At 45.3% G+C, this 17,127-nt stretch overlaps 1 protein-coding gene across 6 annotated transcripts in view; it reads left to right on the top strand.

The window, feature by feature from the left end:
• Positions 1 to 17,125, top strand: part of CDKL2 (cyclin dependent kinase like 2) — a 35,844-nt gene extending 18,719 nt beyond the window's left edge. For 3 of the 6 annotated variants that reach the window (XM_054030978.1, XM_054030976.1, XM_054030977.1), the window contains 6 exons: positions 2,613 to 2,905; positions 5,791 to 5,884; positions 6,645 to 6,762; positions 6,964 to 7,070; positions 7,743 to 7,846; positions 11,778 to 12,608. In XM_054030978.1, coding sequence (XP_053886953.1) covers positions 2,613 to 2,905; positions 5,791 to 5,884; positions 6,645 to 6,762; positions 6,964 to 7,070; positions 7,743 to 7,802 — 672 coding nt within the window. In that variant the 3' untranslated portion in view covers positions 7,803 to 7,846; positions 11,778 to 12,608. Of the gene's footprint in view, positions 1 to 2,612; positions 2,906 to 5,790; positions 5,885 to 6,644; positions 6,763 to 6,963; positions 7,071 to 7,742; positions 7,847 to 11,777; positions 12,609 to 17,038 lie in introns of those variants that run through there. The other 3 variants (XR_008445219.1, XR_008445221.1, XR_008445220.1) reach the window with 3 other exon arrangements.
• The last annotated feature ends 2 nt before the right edge of the window (positions 17,126 to 17,127 follow it).

Here is a 17,127-nt window from a genome sequence, read left to right as displayed (position 1 = left end):
AAATAAGGATGGTACATGGTTACCTACCAACTACGCAGAGCTGTGATGAGGATTCATTAAAGTGTGTAAATCAACTGACTGTGCACAGCATTATGTTGAATTGTTGCAGATCCCTGCTCCAGATGTACAGACTTTTGCTATAAATCCCACGCTAGGGACTGGGATCTGCCTCAGTGACACTTATCTCTGCTCTTGTTCCATTTCTTTGGAAGTAGGTCAGGATATCTCTATTTTTCCTTAGACATCTCTGGCCTATCTGCCTCTTCAAAGCACCGGTGACTCCAAAAAAGCCCTCTGCCCATCCTCCTTTCAGCCCTCTCCTGCTCTCAGATGGGTTTCTCCTTTGGGCAGCTCTAGTGAGCTGTGCCTTCCAAGAGCATGGGAGGTGTCCTGTTATGCCCATGAGTTGAATAACATGATTAGCCCTCATGCATGGTACCCAGGATTCCTTTTGTCTCAGAGCCTCTGGCAATGAAAAGCTGTAGGTGTCAGGCTAGGATCAGAATAATGGGTTGCAGCTTGTGTTTAAAAAAACAACCCATCACCAACAAAAAACCCTCTTGTTGCCACCAGCCAGCTAACCTAGCTGTAGTCACGTGCCGTCCCTTAAGGGAAATCACAGTAAACATTTGCTTACCTGTCTCTTAAGTTATGTAAAAACAGGCGTGACAACGTTGTGGCTGAGTAGGCTGATGGTGCTTTCATACCAGAGCCTAGAAATGTGTGTTGCCGAAGCCCCGACTGATGTGGGGTCTCATCCTCCATGATTTAGTCCATCAGCTTTGTATGCCGTCTTCATGGTGCATGTCACTGCACTTTCGGCACATGTTAATTTCAGAAATATTATGCTCCATAACTTAACATCGCCTAGTTACTGGTGTGTTGCATGTACCTTGACCTGCTGGGAAGGGATGCTCAGTTGAGTGAAGAATAGACACTGGCCTGGTCTAGACTTAAAAATTTGATCAACCCAGCTGTGTCACTCAGGGCTGCGAAAAATGCCACCCCCTAAGCGCCATAGTTAGCTTGGCCTAACCCAGGGGTCGGCAACCTACGGCACGCGAGCCGATTTTGAATGGCACACAGCTCCCTGCCGCGGTTCCGGCCCCCAGCCCCACTCAGCCCCCCCGCCCACTGCTCTCCCCTGCAGGGACAGGACACAGAAGCTTGGTTCTGCAGCAGCTAAGCTTCCCCCCACCCCCGCTTCTTCCCCCAGCGTGGTGCTTTCCGGCCCCATCTCCTCTCCGTCCCTGCGCCAATCAGCTGATGGTCCTAACGAGGGGGCGGGGAAGAGCAGCAGCGTGCACACAGCTCCGTAGAGGACGCAGAGAGAGGTAGGGATGGAGCCTGGGGGAAGGGGGTGGAACAGGGCATATCCCTTCCAGCCCCCTGCCATGAGCCGCTCAGGGCAGGGGGCTGGGAACACCCCCACGAGCCGAGCACCCCAGCCTTCTGCCCTGCATCCCCCACCCCTCTGCCCTGACCCCCCCCACCCCAACACACACCCAGCCTTCTGCCCTGCACCCCCACACCCTCCAGCCCTCTGCCCTGAACCCCCACACACACTCAGCCCTCTGCCCTGAACCCCCCACACCCCAACACACACCCAGCCTTCTGCCCTGCACCCCCCACAGCCCCCAGCCCTCTGACTTGACCCTTGAACCCCCCACACATCCAGCCTTCTGCTCTGCACCCCCCCAGCCCTTTGCCCTGATCTCTGAACCCCCCCACACACACCCCAGCCTTCTGCCCTGACCCCTGAAACACCCCCACCCTCCCCCAGGTCTAGGGTCCCGGCCGCAGGCCCTGATCAGCCTGCTGCTGGCCTAGGTGAACAGAACCCCAGGCTGGAAGCGGGCTGAGCAGGCTGGCGGCGCAAGATCAGCATTTTAATTTAATTTTAAATGACGCTTCTTAAACATTTTGAAAACCTTGTTTACTTTACATACAATAGTTTAGTTATATAATATAGACTTATAGAAAAAGACCTTCTAAAAATGTTAAAATGTATTACCGTCACGCAAAACCTTAAATTAGAGTGAATAAACGAAGACTCGGCACACTACTTCTGAAAGGTTGCCAACCCCTAGCCTAACCCCTTGTGCAGACACAACTAGGTTGATGGAAGCATTATTCTGTTGATCTAGTTACCATCTCTCGGAGAGACAGATTAACTACACTGATGGAAAAACCTTTCTATCAACGTAGGAAGCATCTACACTATGTGCCACTGTAGTGTAGACCTGTCCTGCAACACGATTAGGCCCTGTTAGTGCTATTTTACTAGGCACCTAGGTGATGAGAAAGAGCATGCCCTTTAATTTTCCTAAACACGTTAAAACCAAACCAAACCTCCCGCGTTGATGGGATGTGGTAAGATAAAGTCTCACTGTCCTATGTAAATAAGTTAAGTCTTTTGTGAATTATGAACTCTACCTTCTGCTGATGGAAAACAGGTGTTTTCTTCATAACATCACTACACTTCTACCTGAATCTCACCGCTTCTTATGAGTGTCTGTCTTCTGTTCTTTTTCCACACGTGCTGCCGTAAATTAATGTTAACGTCCGTTCTAACCCCCAATAGGCGGAGTGACACTTCTCTTTCTAAACAGGACTTCAACATTGATCCAAAGATCAAAGATTCTAAACTGTTCAAGGTGAAATTATCCAAAGCTGAGGTGGAGAAGGCTGACAGATCTTCCAATATGAGCTGCCTGTATGACAGTGGAACCAGTCAGTTCAAAACAGTCCCTCCGACAAGCATGAAAGACTCCAGCAGCAGCTTGGATTACATAAAGAACCCGGGCATGGTTATTCCTCCCATTATCCCGAACCTTGCCACCATCACGCCCAATATAAGTGTTAACTCTGGGATGGGAACTATTCCTGGAACCCATAATTACAGGTATGGAAGCTAAATAGAACAGTAGAGGAGTTTAGCAAATGCTCCTTAAGGAGAGAGTCATGGAAAGACATTGTTACAATGAAGGGGGTTAAATGGGTTTTGGGCAGGGTTGGGTGGGTGGTTAAAGATTTTCAGTGGTACGGGGGAGGGGCTTTAATTGTATTTTGAGGTTATGGAATTTAAGAGTTAGAATCTCTGCTTTCCTGAGTTTATGCCATTCTTCCAGCTTCATGGAGCATAAAGGGAGCTGGTTATGGCTTCCTGATTCTCTCCATGGCCCTGATGCAACTTCATGGCTGCTGTAATATATGCCAGTAGGCAACAGTCCTCATGGGACCAAACACCATTTAGAGATACCCAGAGCATAGCATGCTGTGACCACTCACGCTCGCCCTTACGCACTCCTTCCACCATAGGGTGGCATCAGGACTGGCTATGACAGCTCTGGGGACACTGCCATGTCATTTTCTGCCTTATTTGCACCACATGAGCAGCACAAAGCAGAGCAGACAGAGGACTGCTTCTAGGAGTGTAACCACAAAGGAAGGTATCAGTTAGAAGGCAGTTATCCTAAGCAAATTGATTGGTTTTTTTTTTTTTTGTATTTGGAGATCCCAGAATCTACAGCTGGTGAACACGAGTTCTTGTCTGTAATACTTACTCCTGGGGGAATTCTGTGCCACTGCGCACATGCAGAATTCATGTCCCCCTGCAGTTTTTTTTTTCTCCGCAGAAAATACATTCAGTTTACGCCTTTTGCCCACCAGGGGCTGCTGTGGCGCAAGAACAGAGAGCAGCTGCTCACCAGCCGTAACAGCTGATAGGGAGAGAGCAGAAGCTGCATTTCTCACAGCGCCCTGCCAACGGGGCCAGGTGAGGAGGCACATATTGGGGGAGTGGGAAGATAGAGCAGGGCACACAGGGTTGCTGGGAGGTCAAGTAGACTGGGGTTCAAAAGGGCTAGTGTGGGGGACAGACTGGGGTGGGGACTGAAATGGGGTGGGGGTGCAGGGCCACATGGGATTGGGGGGCAAGGGTTGGCTGAGTGGGGGTGCAGGGACACATGGGGATGGGGGAGGGGAGGGGCAGAGGGTGCAGGGACACATGGGGATGGGGGAAGAGGTGCAGGGACACATGGGCGTGCAGGGACACATGGGGACAGGGGCAGATGTGCCTAATGAATGAGAGAGGCTAGGGGTCAGCCAGGGTCTGCATGGGGGGAGGCTCCCCAACCCCATAACAATCCCTCCCCCACCTTCCAACCCCCCCGCCCCCACACACACACATTCCATACTTCTCCCAGCCACATCCAACAACCCTCCAGGTTCACTCCCAGGCTCCTTCCCTCTCTCTCGGCTCCTCTGTTACCCCTGACTCCCCCAAGCCTTTGCACTGCTTCTGAGGGGTGTGGACGTTTCTGTATTGTAGTTTAAATGAATTATTACTCAAAGTTCTGTATTAATATGCCTAGTAAGAAATCTATATGTCCAAAAAAATAAAAATAAAAATCCTGAATCTTTCATTGTCTGTATTGTTACAGACATACTTGTTGGCAGGTATTTTGAAATAAATTATCAAAATAATTGAAACTGACATGATTATATTGTTATTTTGACAAATAAAATATGCAGAATTTTAAAATATTTTGTGCAGAATTTTTATATTTTTGGTGCAGAATTTTTAATTTTTTGGTGCAGAATTCCCTCAGGAGTAAGTTCTGTGTTAGCAAATAATGGTTTATCAGCTATTCTGGAAACATACAGACATGGATCAGTGTTGCAGTCTGGTGTGTTCCTTGCTGTAACAGATGTTTAATAATTATGGGCCAGATAGAGCCCAGGGTGTAGGGGCATGAAAGAGGGAAGGGTGCAAAGATCATCCTCCTTGTCCCTTCTGCACAGGATCTGGGACACACATACTCACTTGAGCTCTGATTTGTGGGGCTAACTGTAACTGTCTCAAAGGGGGCAGGCAAGGCTGTGACCTCAGTGCCTGCTGTAGCTAGTCAGCTGTAGAAGGGAGATCACCCTGCACCCTCTTTAGGGGTGCAGTAGCACCTGTGCTCCATTTGTCCTCTGGGTAGCTGCAGGAAGTATTGTGGCTCTGAAGATTGTTTCTTGGGGCTCCTGCTGGTGCAGTTAATGGGCCCCCACTATCCCCAAACACAGGTCTGTGCATAGAAGGCACAATAGTGAGCCCTAAATACAACTATAGCAGGGAGAGAAGAGTGACTGCAAAGAGTTTTGCAGGAGTAGGAGAGTGCTGTCTGTGATTAAAAAATTAGACAGGCAGTATTCTCACTTGAAGTCAATGGGATTCCAGGATTTTGCTTATATGTGGGATGGATTGTAATCTTCCCCACTGTGTGTGTGACACAACTTAGTTCGGAATCTAGAGTGTGTATCAAAAGTGGTGAAAATGTATATGCCCGCTCACCAGTGTGACCCAGCTTTGATGTCATGCTACCTTCTGCCAGCGAAGAAGGATGTGGGATTCTCCTCTCTGGTTGGAGTAACTAATACAAACCCTCACAGGACGCTGGCAGGCTAGTTCGCCAATAACAGTCCTAGATACCAGCCTTATGAATGGATTCTTGAGGTGAGTCCGTAGCAGCTGTTTGTCCGTATCACAATGCCACACTCTTCTGGGAGAGACTGACCTTGATTTTCATTGCTCGACAGACCCAAGACTAATAGCAAGGGTACACTTCTGATCAGGGTTGTAATCCACTGGCAGTGCAGTGTATATGTTAGAGACCAATAGCTCAACAACTGATTGTCAGGGCTGAATATCTCACATTGCAGCGTTATTTTTATATGATGGTGTTGCCAAGAGATTATTGCTAATTCTGACTGGAGTCTTGGATTTTTTGTTTTTGTTTATAGAGTTGATGAGAAGACTAAAAAATACTTAACCCCTTTTATAAAGCAAGGGAAACATTCACCAGCAGGGCATTACAATGTCAGCTTGGGCACATCGGTAAGCATCATCCTTCTCCTGTAGTGAAAACAATGTATTTTAAACTTCAGTATTTACTGTCATGTCATTAATACCTTTCATTTTGGCCTTCTCAAGATATATTTCCCTTCTTTGGTTTGGGGACATCATATATAATAGTTAACATGACTGTGAGTAATGTGAATGTATTGTACTGGAATATTATTTAAGTTAGAGGCGCTCTCCAAGAGATCTAAATGATAGACATGTATTCTTCTAGACAAGTGCAATTACAGTTTCTGGCCAGGCTGGGAGGAGAGACAGGTGTTGGCTATGGTGACCAAGTAGTTCAGGATTTACATTTAGAATTTTCTGTGGACAGATTGTAAAAAGGAATGAATCACTCACATAAATGAGTGGCTAGCAGCTCCCACGGAATTCTCTTTGAAAGGCCATGCCGATTTAAAGCCTGATGCTATAGTCATTATTCAGGCAAAACTCCTCTCAAGATCAGTAAGAGTTTTGTCTGAGTAAGGACTGCACAGTTGAGACCACTTTCCAGTTTTTGATGTTCTGCGTAAGTGTAGGTGGTTTCCTTAAATTACTGATTTCCTAAAGCTTGTCTTGAGGATTATTGAACAGAATGTGTCTAGGAAAGAATACAGGCTGTTTTGGTACTCTGATGCTTGCGTAAGTCTCATAGCAGAGAATCTCGCTTCTTTTAAACCTGAATAATGGTTTTACTTTTAGTACCCCTCGCTTTGCTATACATTACTCCTGTAACTCAATCCCTTGCTGTCAGGTCTCAAATGAAAAGAACGTTCTTCAGGCAAACAAGAAAAGATGGGAATTCTCCAAGACAGATGTGCGTTTGCCTGAGCTAAACTATAACCATCTCCCTGAACTCAAAGGAGTGGACGGTACGAGCTTTAATTTGCTGTTAATTAAAACTGGATGATAAAGAAGTTACCAAGAGCAGTATAAGTTGCATCAAGACATTTATTTTTTTAATCCTATTAGCATGTGACAGGTTTTCTGAGAAGGAAATATTGACACTGTACGCTTAAAACAACAGCAAAAATCCATAGCAGGCAATGCGTTTATTTATTTGTCTCCTGCAGCTCGAAATTCCAGATTTGTCAAAAAGGAGAACAAAACTGTCTCAGAGTCTCGCATTCCATCCCTTGCCAGCATCGATCTTCACAACCCGAGCCTGGCTTTGCAACAGGTAATGATCCAATGAAATGCTTTGCACTGTTCTACTTGGCTTTTCTGCCAAGGTTTTCAAAGCACGTTGCAAGCAGCAAGAGCAAAAAGGTTCCAGGCAGTCTCTCTGTGCAACACGTTGCATTCCAGGGTGTCTGATGAGTAGCAGCATAGTCACTGGAGTAACTTGTTTTAGGACAATGCAGGAGTTTTGGAGCCTGATGGGGAAAAGAACCATTTTGGAAAAACTTTTGGCCCAAATTTATTATCCTGGGGGCAAACCTGGACCAGGTTCGAGGTTCACAGTACAACCACAATTCCGGTGTATTTCACCTGTTTTCAGGATTTGTTACACACAGCACATGGCTTACAAATGGGTGAACTGAGATGCAGAGGCTACAGACCAATACCCATGGTGACACAGTGAGTCAGTGCAGAGTGGGGAAAAGAACCCAAAAGTTGGAGCAGAAATGGTTTGGCCATTCTAGGCAAAAAGAAAAAAAAAAAAAAGTGAAGGGTGGGGAAAAACCCATGTCTGCTGATTTGCAATATGATCAATGAAGAATCTGCCCATGTTCTGTTGATATTGCACTTGGGACAGGCAGAAGGTTATTGATGATCAGTTTTACTAGGTCATACTGCTTTTAGGCTGGTATGTTAGGAATTACATTAATATTTGTTTTCTGACTGGCAGATATCGGGAACATCACTGCCAGATGCTTCAGAAGCCAGCTTCCCTCGAGTAGAACGCTAGCCCGGAGAAGAACTGAGGGATTGGGTACTTTTTGCCTCTGAAGCGTATGTATTACTTTCTGCAGCTTAGCCTCTTGTTGCCTTTCAAAAAGAACACTTGACAAGGGCGGATACCTTTTGTGGGTTTACTGAAGAGAGAGCCTTCCGATGTTCGATATCGCCGTTTTTAGCATACTCGTGTTTAGAACGTATTTGTGCTGCTGCCAAGCAGGGAAGACCAGTGCATGACTTTGTGAATGGGTCCCTTTTCCTGTATCGTGCTGTGTAGTTCCATGCATATGTATCTTGATCCTAAGTGGATATTTTTTTGTAAAACTGAACTGAGGTGTTCGGCATTAGAGAGGGGGATGGAATGCATTATGGAATTGTGTGTGTCTTCTGAAAAGATGGTTACCCAACAGTGAAACTAAGTCAGTGTGTTAAGATACTGATCAACTCCTGTCCTGGGGAGAAGAGCTGTACCCAGAGATGGATGAGGTTTTGTGGGGCCCTGGGCCAGAGTAAGTGTGGGCCTCTCCCCTCCACTTCTGCATGCAGTCCCCTTCTTCCCCTGGCGCTCCTGCCAGGGAAATGGGGTTAGAGCGCGTGGGACTCCTGCTGGGGGGTGGGGTCGGGGCGTGGGGCCTCCCCCGCTCCCTGGCAGGAGCACCTGGCGGGCAGAGCGTGGTCAGGGTGCATGCCCATTTTTCCGGGGGCCCCTGGGCATGGGCCCTGTTGGCCCAGTGGCTAATCCACCACTGGCGGTACCAACGGCATCCAATAGTTATCTTGTAGTAAACTATTTTTCTTTAAAAAAAACAACAACAAAAAACGTATTTATGGCCAGTTGAGAGCCCCAGGTCTCAGTGAGAGAGCGCAGGATTACCAACACTTATGAGCCAAGAAAAGATGGTAACTCCTACACTTTAATCTTTTTAAAGAAGACAGAGAGCTGGCAAATTTAACAGACCCAAAAGAGAGTGACGTAGGGGAAACTTAGATAACGGAAGAAAAAATTCATTGAGACTACATGTTAAAGACACACTGTCACCATAAAAATTGTCCATGGAAAATGTATCAATATGCTATCAATAACGCTTACATTTAAAAGTTAAAACTGAATGAATTTTTAAAATCTAATATACTTTTTGCCATGTGTTTACTATTGTCGTTTCACTAATTTTGGGTAGTGAAACTTAAACTGCTCACTTTCCGTGACTGGTTCCCAGGCTCTGGCGTAGAGCTGATGTATTTGGATTTCCAACACTACAGGGGACTGTTTAAATTTTAATAAATCATGTTTTTGTGAAATCTTTACGAATCATCAGTACAGACGTACTCGTGTTGTGGTTTTTTGTAACACCCTGTTTAATATGAAATACTAATTTTGGTCCTAAACTACGGACAACATCACTAAAATATCAGAACCGTTTGAAGATAAATATTTGTGCATTGCCTGCAAATCATCATCTGTGTACCTCACGCCTGTCAGCATCCTCCTGCAAATAATGACCCTGCTCCTGAACCGGATTCAGTTGTTGGGAAGGGCTAAGGGATTACTGTATATAAAATCCACTTCAGGGATTGTTACCATCCGAAATCAATTAAATCAAGAGATGTCTCTGGCATTTATATTGAGAATTTTTGAATGGTCTAGGATTCTGTAGCATTAGTGACTATCAATTGTTGAAATGGATCTGATAGCTGCTTAAAGAAACACCGTCAAGTTGAAATCTCGTCAGTTAAAGGAAGTGCATTAAAACTGGTTTCTGGTGTTTCAACTCTACCAGTTGTTGTTTTACAGTCACATTTTCCTGTTTGTGGGTTGTGTCTATAGGTTATTTTTGTGGTGGTTTTTTTCCATATCTTCCCTCTTGCCAAAGAAAAGACTTACACAAACAGGGGGAACTGACTGACTTGGCAGAGCGAATGGTAACAGTGATTATACACACAGTGCTATCAAATGCACAAAGGAAATAAACTGCAAAAAGGAAGAAATCGTGTTTGCTGACTTCTTTCAGTTATAACAACTTTTTTATAGGTTACTTTTCTAACTGGGCTACGGTGGGAACTGCTGGGGGCTTGGCACTCTTGAAAAGCCTGTTACTTGTTTAGGAACCTAAGTAAGGAATTCGCCTAACTTCTTAAGCTGGTGTCTTTATAAAGTCTTCCCCATAGTCATGGATACAAACTATTAAGACAGAAGCACGACTTTTAAATAGGTGTCTGTCTTTTTTTCCGGGGCGGGGCTTGTTTTTTTACTTTGCATTATGGCACAATTTCCTGCCATTCTTGGTTTGTTTGTTTTAAACTCTGAAGTCCTAGGTGCATTTTTGAAATAGCCTCTCAATGTAAAGGATGTGTGCAGGTTTCTGTCCAAAAGGAAAATGTATTTCCTATTTTGAGAAAAATAAAGATTGTTCTCGTCTATACAGATTATTATACCGTACTTGTCACCATAGTTCTGAGCACCTTCTGATCGTGCACTGAAGTATGTGACTTACATCTGTCATGTGTGGTTTGTTCTCTCTCAGCCTCTCCCCAGGTGGAGAATTGTGTAAACGGTGTACTGGTTCGTTTTGGTAGGGTGTTTTCCTTAGGTGCACACTTTTCTGTATTTGTGTCAGAGAAGGCAAGTCACAGCAGTGTGCCTTGTTCTTGGAGCAGAAGGTAGTGAGGTTTGGGAAGATCCCTTAGTTCCTGGGCGGAGTTTGTTCCTCCGTCTCAGACCAGCTTCTTCAGGCAAAACTCTGTCTCCTGTGCAAACAAGCTTTACTCTTACGGTAGAAAGTTCCGTTGTGCCAAAGGAGCGGAGTTATCAACCTCCCACAGCTTTAGGTGATCTTCCCATATCCTGGGCCCAGGCCATGGAGTGCCTTGAAGATGGGGACTGAGACCTTGAACTTGATTGGATATTCTCTGGGAAGCCAGTGTAGGGCATGGAGGCCGGGTCTGAGGGGTTTGTGGTGGCCCGTGTTGCTGAGGAGATGCGCTGCAGCTTTCTGTACTAGTTGCAGTTTCCTTAATGCTGAAGGCGTCATGCCCAGGTATATGGCACTGCTGTAGTCCAGATGGGAGGTGACAAAGGCGTGAATAACTGAAGCCCAGTCATCGTTCTCTGAGATGGGATGCCATCTCCTAGCCAATCGGAGGTGGTGGTAAGTGTTAATCACAGTTGCTGCTATATGAGAACTTTGCGTTAGCGAGAAATCCAGGACCCTCCGAAACTAGACTGCATTGACCAGTTGTGGGTGTGTGCCTTCAACCCAAGGAGACCGCACCACGGCTACAAACTCTTCAAAGTGCTTCCTTCTGCCCTACCAGCATCGCCTCCTTCTTGCCAGGGTTCAGCTTCAACCAGCTGTCCTTCATCCGGGAGCTGATTGTCTCCAGGCACTGGGCCATCTTGGAGGTAGTGGGGGTGGTCAGATGTGGTGAAAGACAGGTAGAGCTTGTGCCAGTATTAGTGCTTTAAATGTAATATGTGTTCTCAACCCAGAGTGGATGAGGTTTATTCATATTTGGAGGATGGCATTTGGTCTTGGCACAACAGTACACAACCGAGACTAGCAGTTCTCTAGTGGGACGTGGATAACGTTTATGATAAAGGAAGGAGGCGTTATGATTGGCCTTGATCTACCATCGGGCTCTTCTAGCACCCAGCCCTGCCCAAGGACAGAGGGCTCTACATTAGCAGATTGGGGACTGCATTAGTAAATGTCTGAGGACACCCCCCTTCAGAGGTGGCAGCTCATTTTCCAGAGCGGTCCTAGAGATCGTTCTGTGGCTCATTTATCACTGGGAGTTGGTTTGGGCTATGATGCAGGTAATCATGGAACTGACACTTCTTGCATATTTGCTGCTGCTCTTACCAACAGCCCTGGGCCTTTTGATAGCTGCTCTTTGGTCCCAAAGCTCTTCAGGCAGACACACAGGGTGTGGGTCCCAGTGTACACTAAGTGCTACAATAAGAACATTGAGCCCTTTCTGTCTGTAGGTCTGAAAAAACTGTCCAAAGGTGGGTGTGTATTGAGGAAACGACGTGCGAGGTGACACAGCCAGTTCAGTGGCTGAGCTGGGAATAGAATCCAAGTTCTCTGCTCCCATGTCCCAGTGGTCTGGGCTGCTGCCCTTACTGCTACATCACTTCTATCAGGTTGGTTTGTCTTTTACATTTTGCTTTTGTTCATTCTTCCTGTACCTGAGAATGAGATCTCTGATCCAAGAGCCTGCGAGTGAAGCGATGGAACGTAACTCCCCCAGTGTATATAAAAATGTGCTGTGTGTTTCATTATCAATACTTTAATGCAAATATTTATCAGTATGTTTTAGGGCTATTCTGTTGGTTTAATGCAATGTTGCCAGTTTTGTATTGTGCACCTTCTAGTTCACTTCCTTGTTTTTTTGTCATAATTCTTGGACGCTGATATCACTTTCCCTTTTTGAGGAGGTGGAACAGTCACTGTCTTTATGGTGTGCTCTGAGCCTTGTGCCGTAGTGCTGAAAACCCCGGACTGTGTGCCTCAGTGCTGACTTGGACAACTCCTTGCTGGAAAACGTTTCTTGATCTTAAAATCAAAGGTGATTTGTTTTTACTCTGCTCCCAATGTATGTCTAATGCGAATGTGCTTGTAGATACCTTGATATGATCAGCCGCAACTTATGATTCGATGGAAAAGAGAATAATAAAATGATAGGGTTTGAATGGTATAAAGAACAAAAATAAGAGTGTTCCTTATGTGTTCGCTTTTCTATGGAGTGGTTAGTTTCCTGTGCATAGTTTGGTATGGGTAAGTGTGTGTGATAAGTAAAAACAAGAGAGCATATTCCTACGGCAAGGCCACTGCATTGATTTATTTTGTCTATCCATAATGGAGTCCTCTCTTCTATTCCTCCACAGGGAGGGAATTTACACATGTGAGCGAATTGGGGGGAATTCTCAGGGTACTGGTGATGTGCAGCGCCTTTGCAGAAGTGAGGTAGATTCCCCTCCTGCTCGCTCTGTGGAGAATGCAGCAGGCTGCAAGTCTCTGGGTATCCAGTCAAGATCCAGTTCTGTAGCCATCCTACATACAGAGCTGCTACTGCAGTCAGTCGGTGGGATTATTGCATCAAACGCAGCCATAAACTAGCGCCTTCCTGCCCCAGGGCCAAATCCTGACCGGTTGCTCAGAAGGCAGCGGTAGCTGTTTGGTGTGCAGCAGGGGCAGAGTGTGGACTTCAGTTTTGAAGGAAAGGGGCTAGTCTGTCTGATTGTGACAGGGCAGGATCTCACTCCTGTTTCTTTCCCGGTTACAAACAGCTTGGAGATCTCCTTCTGCTAAGCACCTCGTGTGGTTTTTTTCACAGTGTCCTCCCCACACCCTTTACAGGCTTGTGCAGGCCCGTATTTACAGTAAGCCACAATCCGCCGCTAGCTTGGCCAAGGAGGAGGGAAGATGGAAGGGATCTTCCGCTGGCAGATTCCTCTAGGCTCGGACTCTGAAAGTCTCATTCTGTCTCCGGCTCTTCCTTCCTGTATCTATTCTACCTTCTGCCTAATGAGTCTCTTAGCTCTCCTCAGCCCATCCCAAGCCATCGATTAGGCACAGCTCTTCTTAATTGGGTCTCCTCTAGTGCAGCTAATTGGAGCTGCAGTGACCAGAGTGCTAGATCAGCTTTTGTTGCTCAGTGGGAGGTAGGTGCTTAAATATTTTCAGTATCTGGGCCTCAGATACTCTGCTGATAGGGAATATCTAAGTACCCAGGGAGACGTGTTTGAAATTGGCACAGCGTTGCTGAGATCTTGCAATCTCAGGCCTTTAACAGCCGCTCTGATTAGTGTCAATGTGGAGAGGCGCTGAAAACCGCCCTTTAGCATTGCTAGGGGCTGGAGTCGTGCTGCTCACCCCGGCTTGTGCCTTGGCAGTGCTCAGGAGTGCCGGTAGTGCCAGTGTGTGGGAGCAAACTGAGCTGGCGGTGTAGGGAAACGCGGCTTCGCATGGAGCCGGGGGAGCAGATTCAGCACAGGCTGATGAAAGCTTCCCGAGACTGCCAGTCCCCACTGGATAAGTGTCACCTCTCCCAGGCGCAATGCAGCCATGGGTCAGTTGCAGTACTCCAGCTGTATTTTAACTCCCCTCATCCCTGTCCCTTCAGCTTGGGTTAATAACCCTCTGAACTCATCCGTGCTGACAAGCATCCCTGACCTGCCCAGACGGCACCGCCTCCCATGTCAAGGCATTCTGGGGGAGGAATATCTGCCTGATTCCCTGAATGTTCTACCCGGCGTGGGTGGTCTCCCAGCCATACCTGGGGCGGAAACTTAGACTAATGCAGCTTTTTAGTTGTGTGAGGGAGCCAGGTCCAGCTGTCTGTGCCTGGGGGATAGTTATAATACTCTAGGGCATGTTATGGAGGCAATAAGAAAAAAGTCCAAATAACCCCATGTAATGTCTTTCCATTTTTTACTGTCCCTGATCATCATAAATAGATCATTGTATTAAAAACATAGAAAGTATCTTCTGGATGGAATAAAACACCTGTTTGAAAATATTTGGGGAAAGCCACAATGCATCTTTGCCCCCCTTCCTGCTATCCGCATAAGGGCGTTTTTTGTGTCTCTTCCCCTAAGAGCAAAGGATTCTTAATAGCCTAGATCCTGAACCTAGAAGCCATCAAGCAAATGGGGACGCTGTGTGTGTGAATTATCAATGCTACTGCATAGTTCAGAAAGCAATAAAAGCTGCCTTAGGTGCATTCTTACTCTGCAGAACACTGTGGGCTCCTGTAAATAAATTTACACTGGTTTTATAAGAACTATGGATGCTGAACTGAAAGTGTTAGCAGCTTCCCCGTTGAGCACACTACACCCAGCCCTTGAGCACTGAGTTCATACGTTGTTGTTTAGCAAATGCTGTACTTCAGTCTCCCACTCTAAGAAAACAGTGCCCAGAAGAGCTACCTCTTTCCCACCAACACTCTTTGCAAAGGGCTTACATTTCCAGTTTATAATGCACCTGAACTCATTCCAAATTGGTGCAAATCTTAGACCAGGAAAATGCCACGTGCTGACTGCAGAATTAGTGACTGATGCCTTACATCTAATACACTCACGATACAGAGAAGAACAAATGATCAATCCATGATCTTAAAACATCCTGGGGCAAACTTCACCTGGACCCTTGAGAGAACAGCTGAATGTGAAATCATAGGAACATAGGAGTGGGATGGACGTCATAGAGTCCAGTGCCTGCTATTGCAGGCAACCACCTCGTATAATCCCATTCATAAATTTATCAAGCTCCATTTTGGGAGCTCTGCACATGCACTCCAGGGTAGTAAAGATCCAGATGAGGGCTGTCGATTAATCGCAATTAACTCACACGATTAACTCAAAAAAAAAAAAATTGCGATTAAAAAAAATAATTAATTGCGATTAGTCGCCGTTTTAATCACATTGTTAAACAACAGAATACCAATTGAAATGTATTAAATATTTTTGGATGTTCTTCTACATTTTCAAATATATTAATTTCAGTTACAACACAATACAAAGTGTACAGTGCTCACTATATATTTTGATTACAAATATTTGCACTGCACAAATGATAAAAGAAATAGTATATTTCAGTTCACCTCATACAAGTACTGTAGTGCAATCTCTTTAATCATGAAAGTGCAACTTACAAATGAAGATTTTCTTTGGTACATAACGACACTCAAAAACAAAACAATGCAAAACTTTAGCGCCTACAAGTCCACTCAATCCTACTTCTTGTTCAGCCAATCGCTTAGACAAACATGTTTGTTTACATTTATGGGAGATAATGCTGCCCTTTTCTTATTTACAGTGTCACCAGAAAGTGAGAACAGGGGTTCTCATGGGACTTTTGTAGTCAGCATTGCAAGGTATTTACATGCCAGATACGCTAAACATTCATATGCCCCTTCATGCTTTGGCCACCATTCTAGAGGACATGCTTCCATGCTAATGATGCTCGTTAAAATAATATGGTTAATTAGATTTGCGACTGAACTCCTTGGGGGAGAATTGTATGTCTCTGGCTTTATTTTACCCGAATTCTGCCATGTTATAGCAGTCTCGGATGATGACTCAACACATGTTCATTTTAAGAACACTTTCGCTCCACATTTGACAAAATGAAGAGACGTGAGATGTCTAAATATAGTTACAGCACTCGACCTAAGGTTTAAGAATCTGAAGTACCTTCCAAAATCTGGTGTGGGATGAGGTGTGGCACTTGCTTTCAGAAGTCTTAAAAGAGCAACGCTCCAGTGCAGAAATTACAGAGCCCAAACCAGCAAAAAAGAAAATCAACCTTCTGCTGGTGGCATCTGACTTGGATGATGAAAAGAACATGCGTCGGTCCACTCTGCTTTAGATCGTTATCGAGCAGAACCCGTCATCAGCATGGACGCATGTCCCCTGGAATGGTGATTGAAGCATGAAGGGACATAGGAATCTTTAGTGCATGAAGCAGGCAGCATTATCTCCTGCAAATGTAAACAAGCTTGTTTGTCTGAGCGATTGGCTGAACAAGAAGTAGGACTGAGTGGACTTGTAGGCTCTAAAATTTTACATTCTTATTTTTGAATGCAGGGTTTGGGTTTGGTGGGGTTTTTTTTTGTTTTTTTTACATAATTCTACATTTATCAGTTCAACTTTCATGATAAAGAGATTGCACTACAGTACGTGTATTGGATGAAGTGAAAAATACTATTTCTTTTGTTTTTTTACAGGGCAAATATCTGTAATCCAAAATACATATAAAGTAAGCACTGTGCACTTTGTATTCTGTGTTGTAATTAAAATCAGTATATTTGAAAATGTAGAAAGCATCCAAATTATTTAAATAAACGGTACTCTGTTATTAACAGCGCGATTAATTTTTGTAACTGCTTGACTGCCCTAGTCCAGATATTAGAAAATTTCATTTAAATCTAGTCCACGATGGGTCATTATTCCGGAGACGCTCCTTTGCCTTCTCCTGGTGAACAGCTCAACTCATAGCTACTGCCACGATCACTTGTCATCTTCCAGCACTTTCTCCTATCTATACAAATAGGGGATGTTGAACTTATCTCCAGAGCCTGCTCATGAGACTCCCCCACCCTCTCCAAGTCTCCTGTGCACTGCTTTAGTCCTGATTTGTACTCTTAGGGCCTCACTAAGGTTCTGCATTATGAAATCTAAGCTAGAGGTGCCTCACCCTGCTAATCTGACGATTGTTTACATTTATATTTTGTCTTTTGTAGCTCACACTCCTGACCACTACCACAGCCCTCAGAGACCAAGACACCCTGTTACATGAGGGAGTTGTGTCCCAGGAGCAAGGATCTTGCCC

Source organism: Malaclemys terrapin, chromosome 5 (genome assembly GCF_027887155.1).
Source record: "Malaclemys terrapin pileata isolate rMalTer1 chromosome 5, rMalTer1.hap1, whole genome shotgun sequence".
Classification (NCBI taxonomy): Eukaryota; Metazoa; Chordata; order Testudines; family Emydidae; genus Malaclemys; species Malaclemys terrapin.
This window is presented reverse-complemented; position numbering and strand designations above follow the sequence as displayed.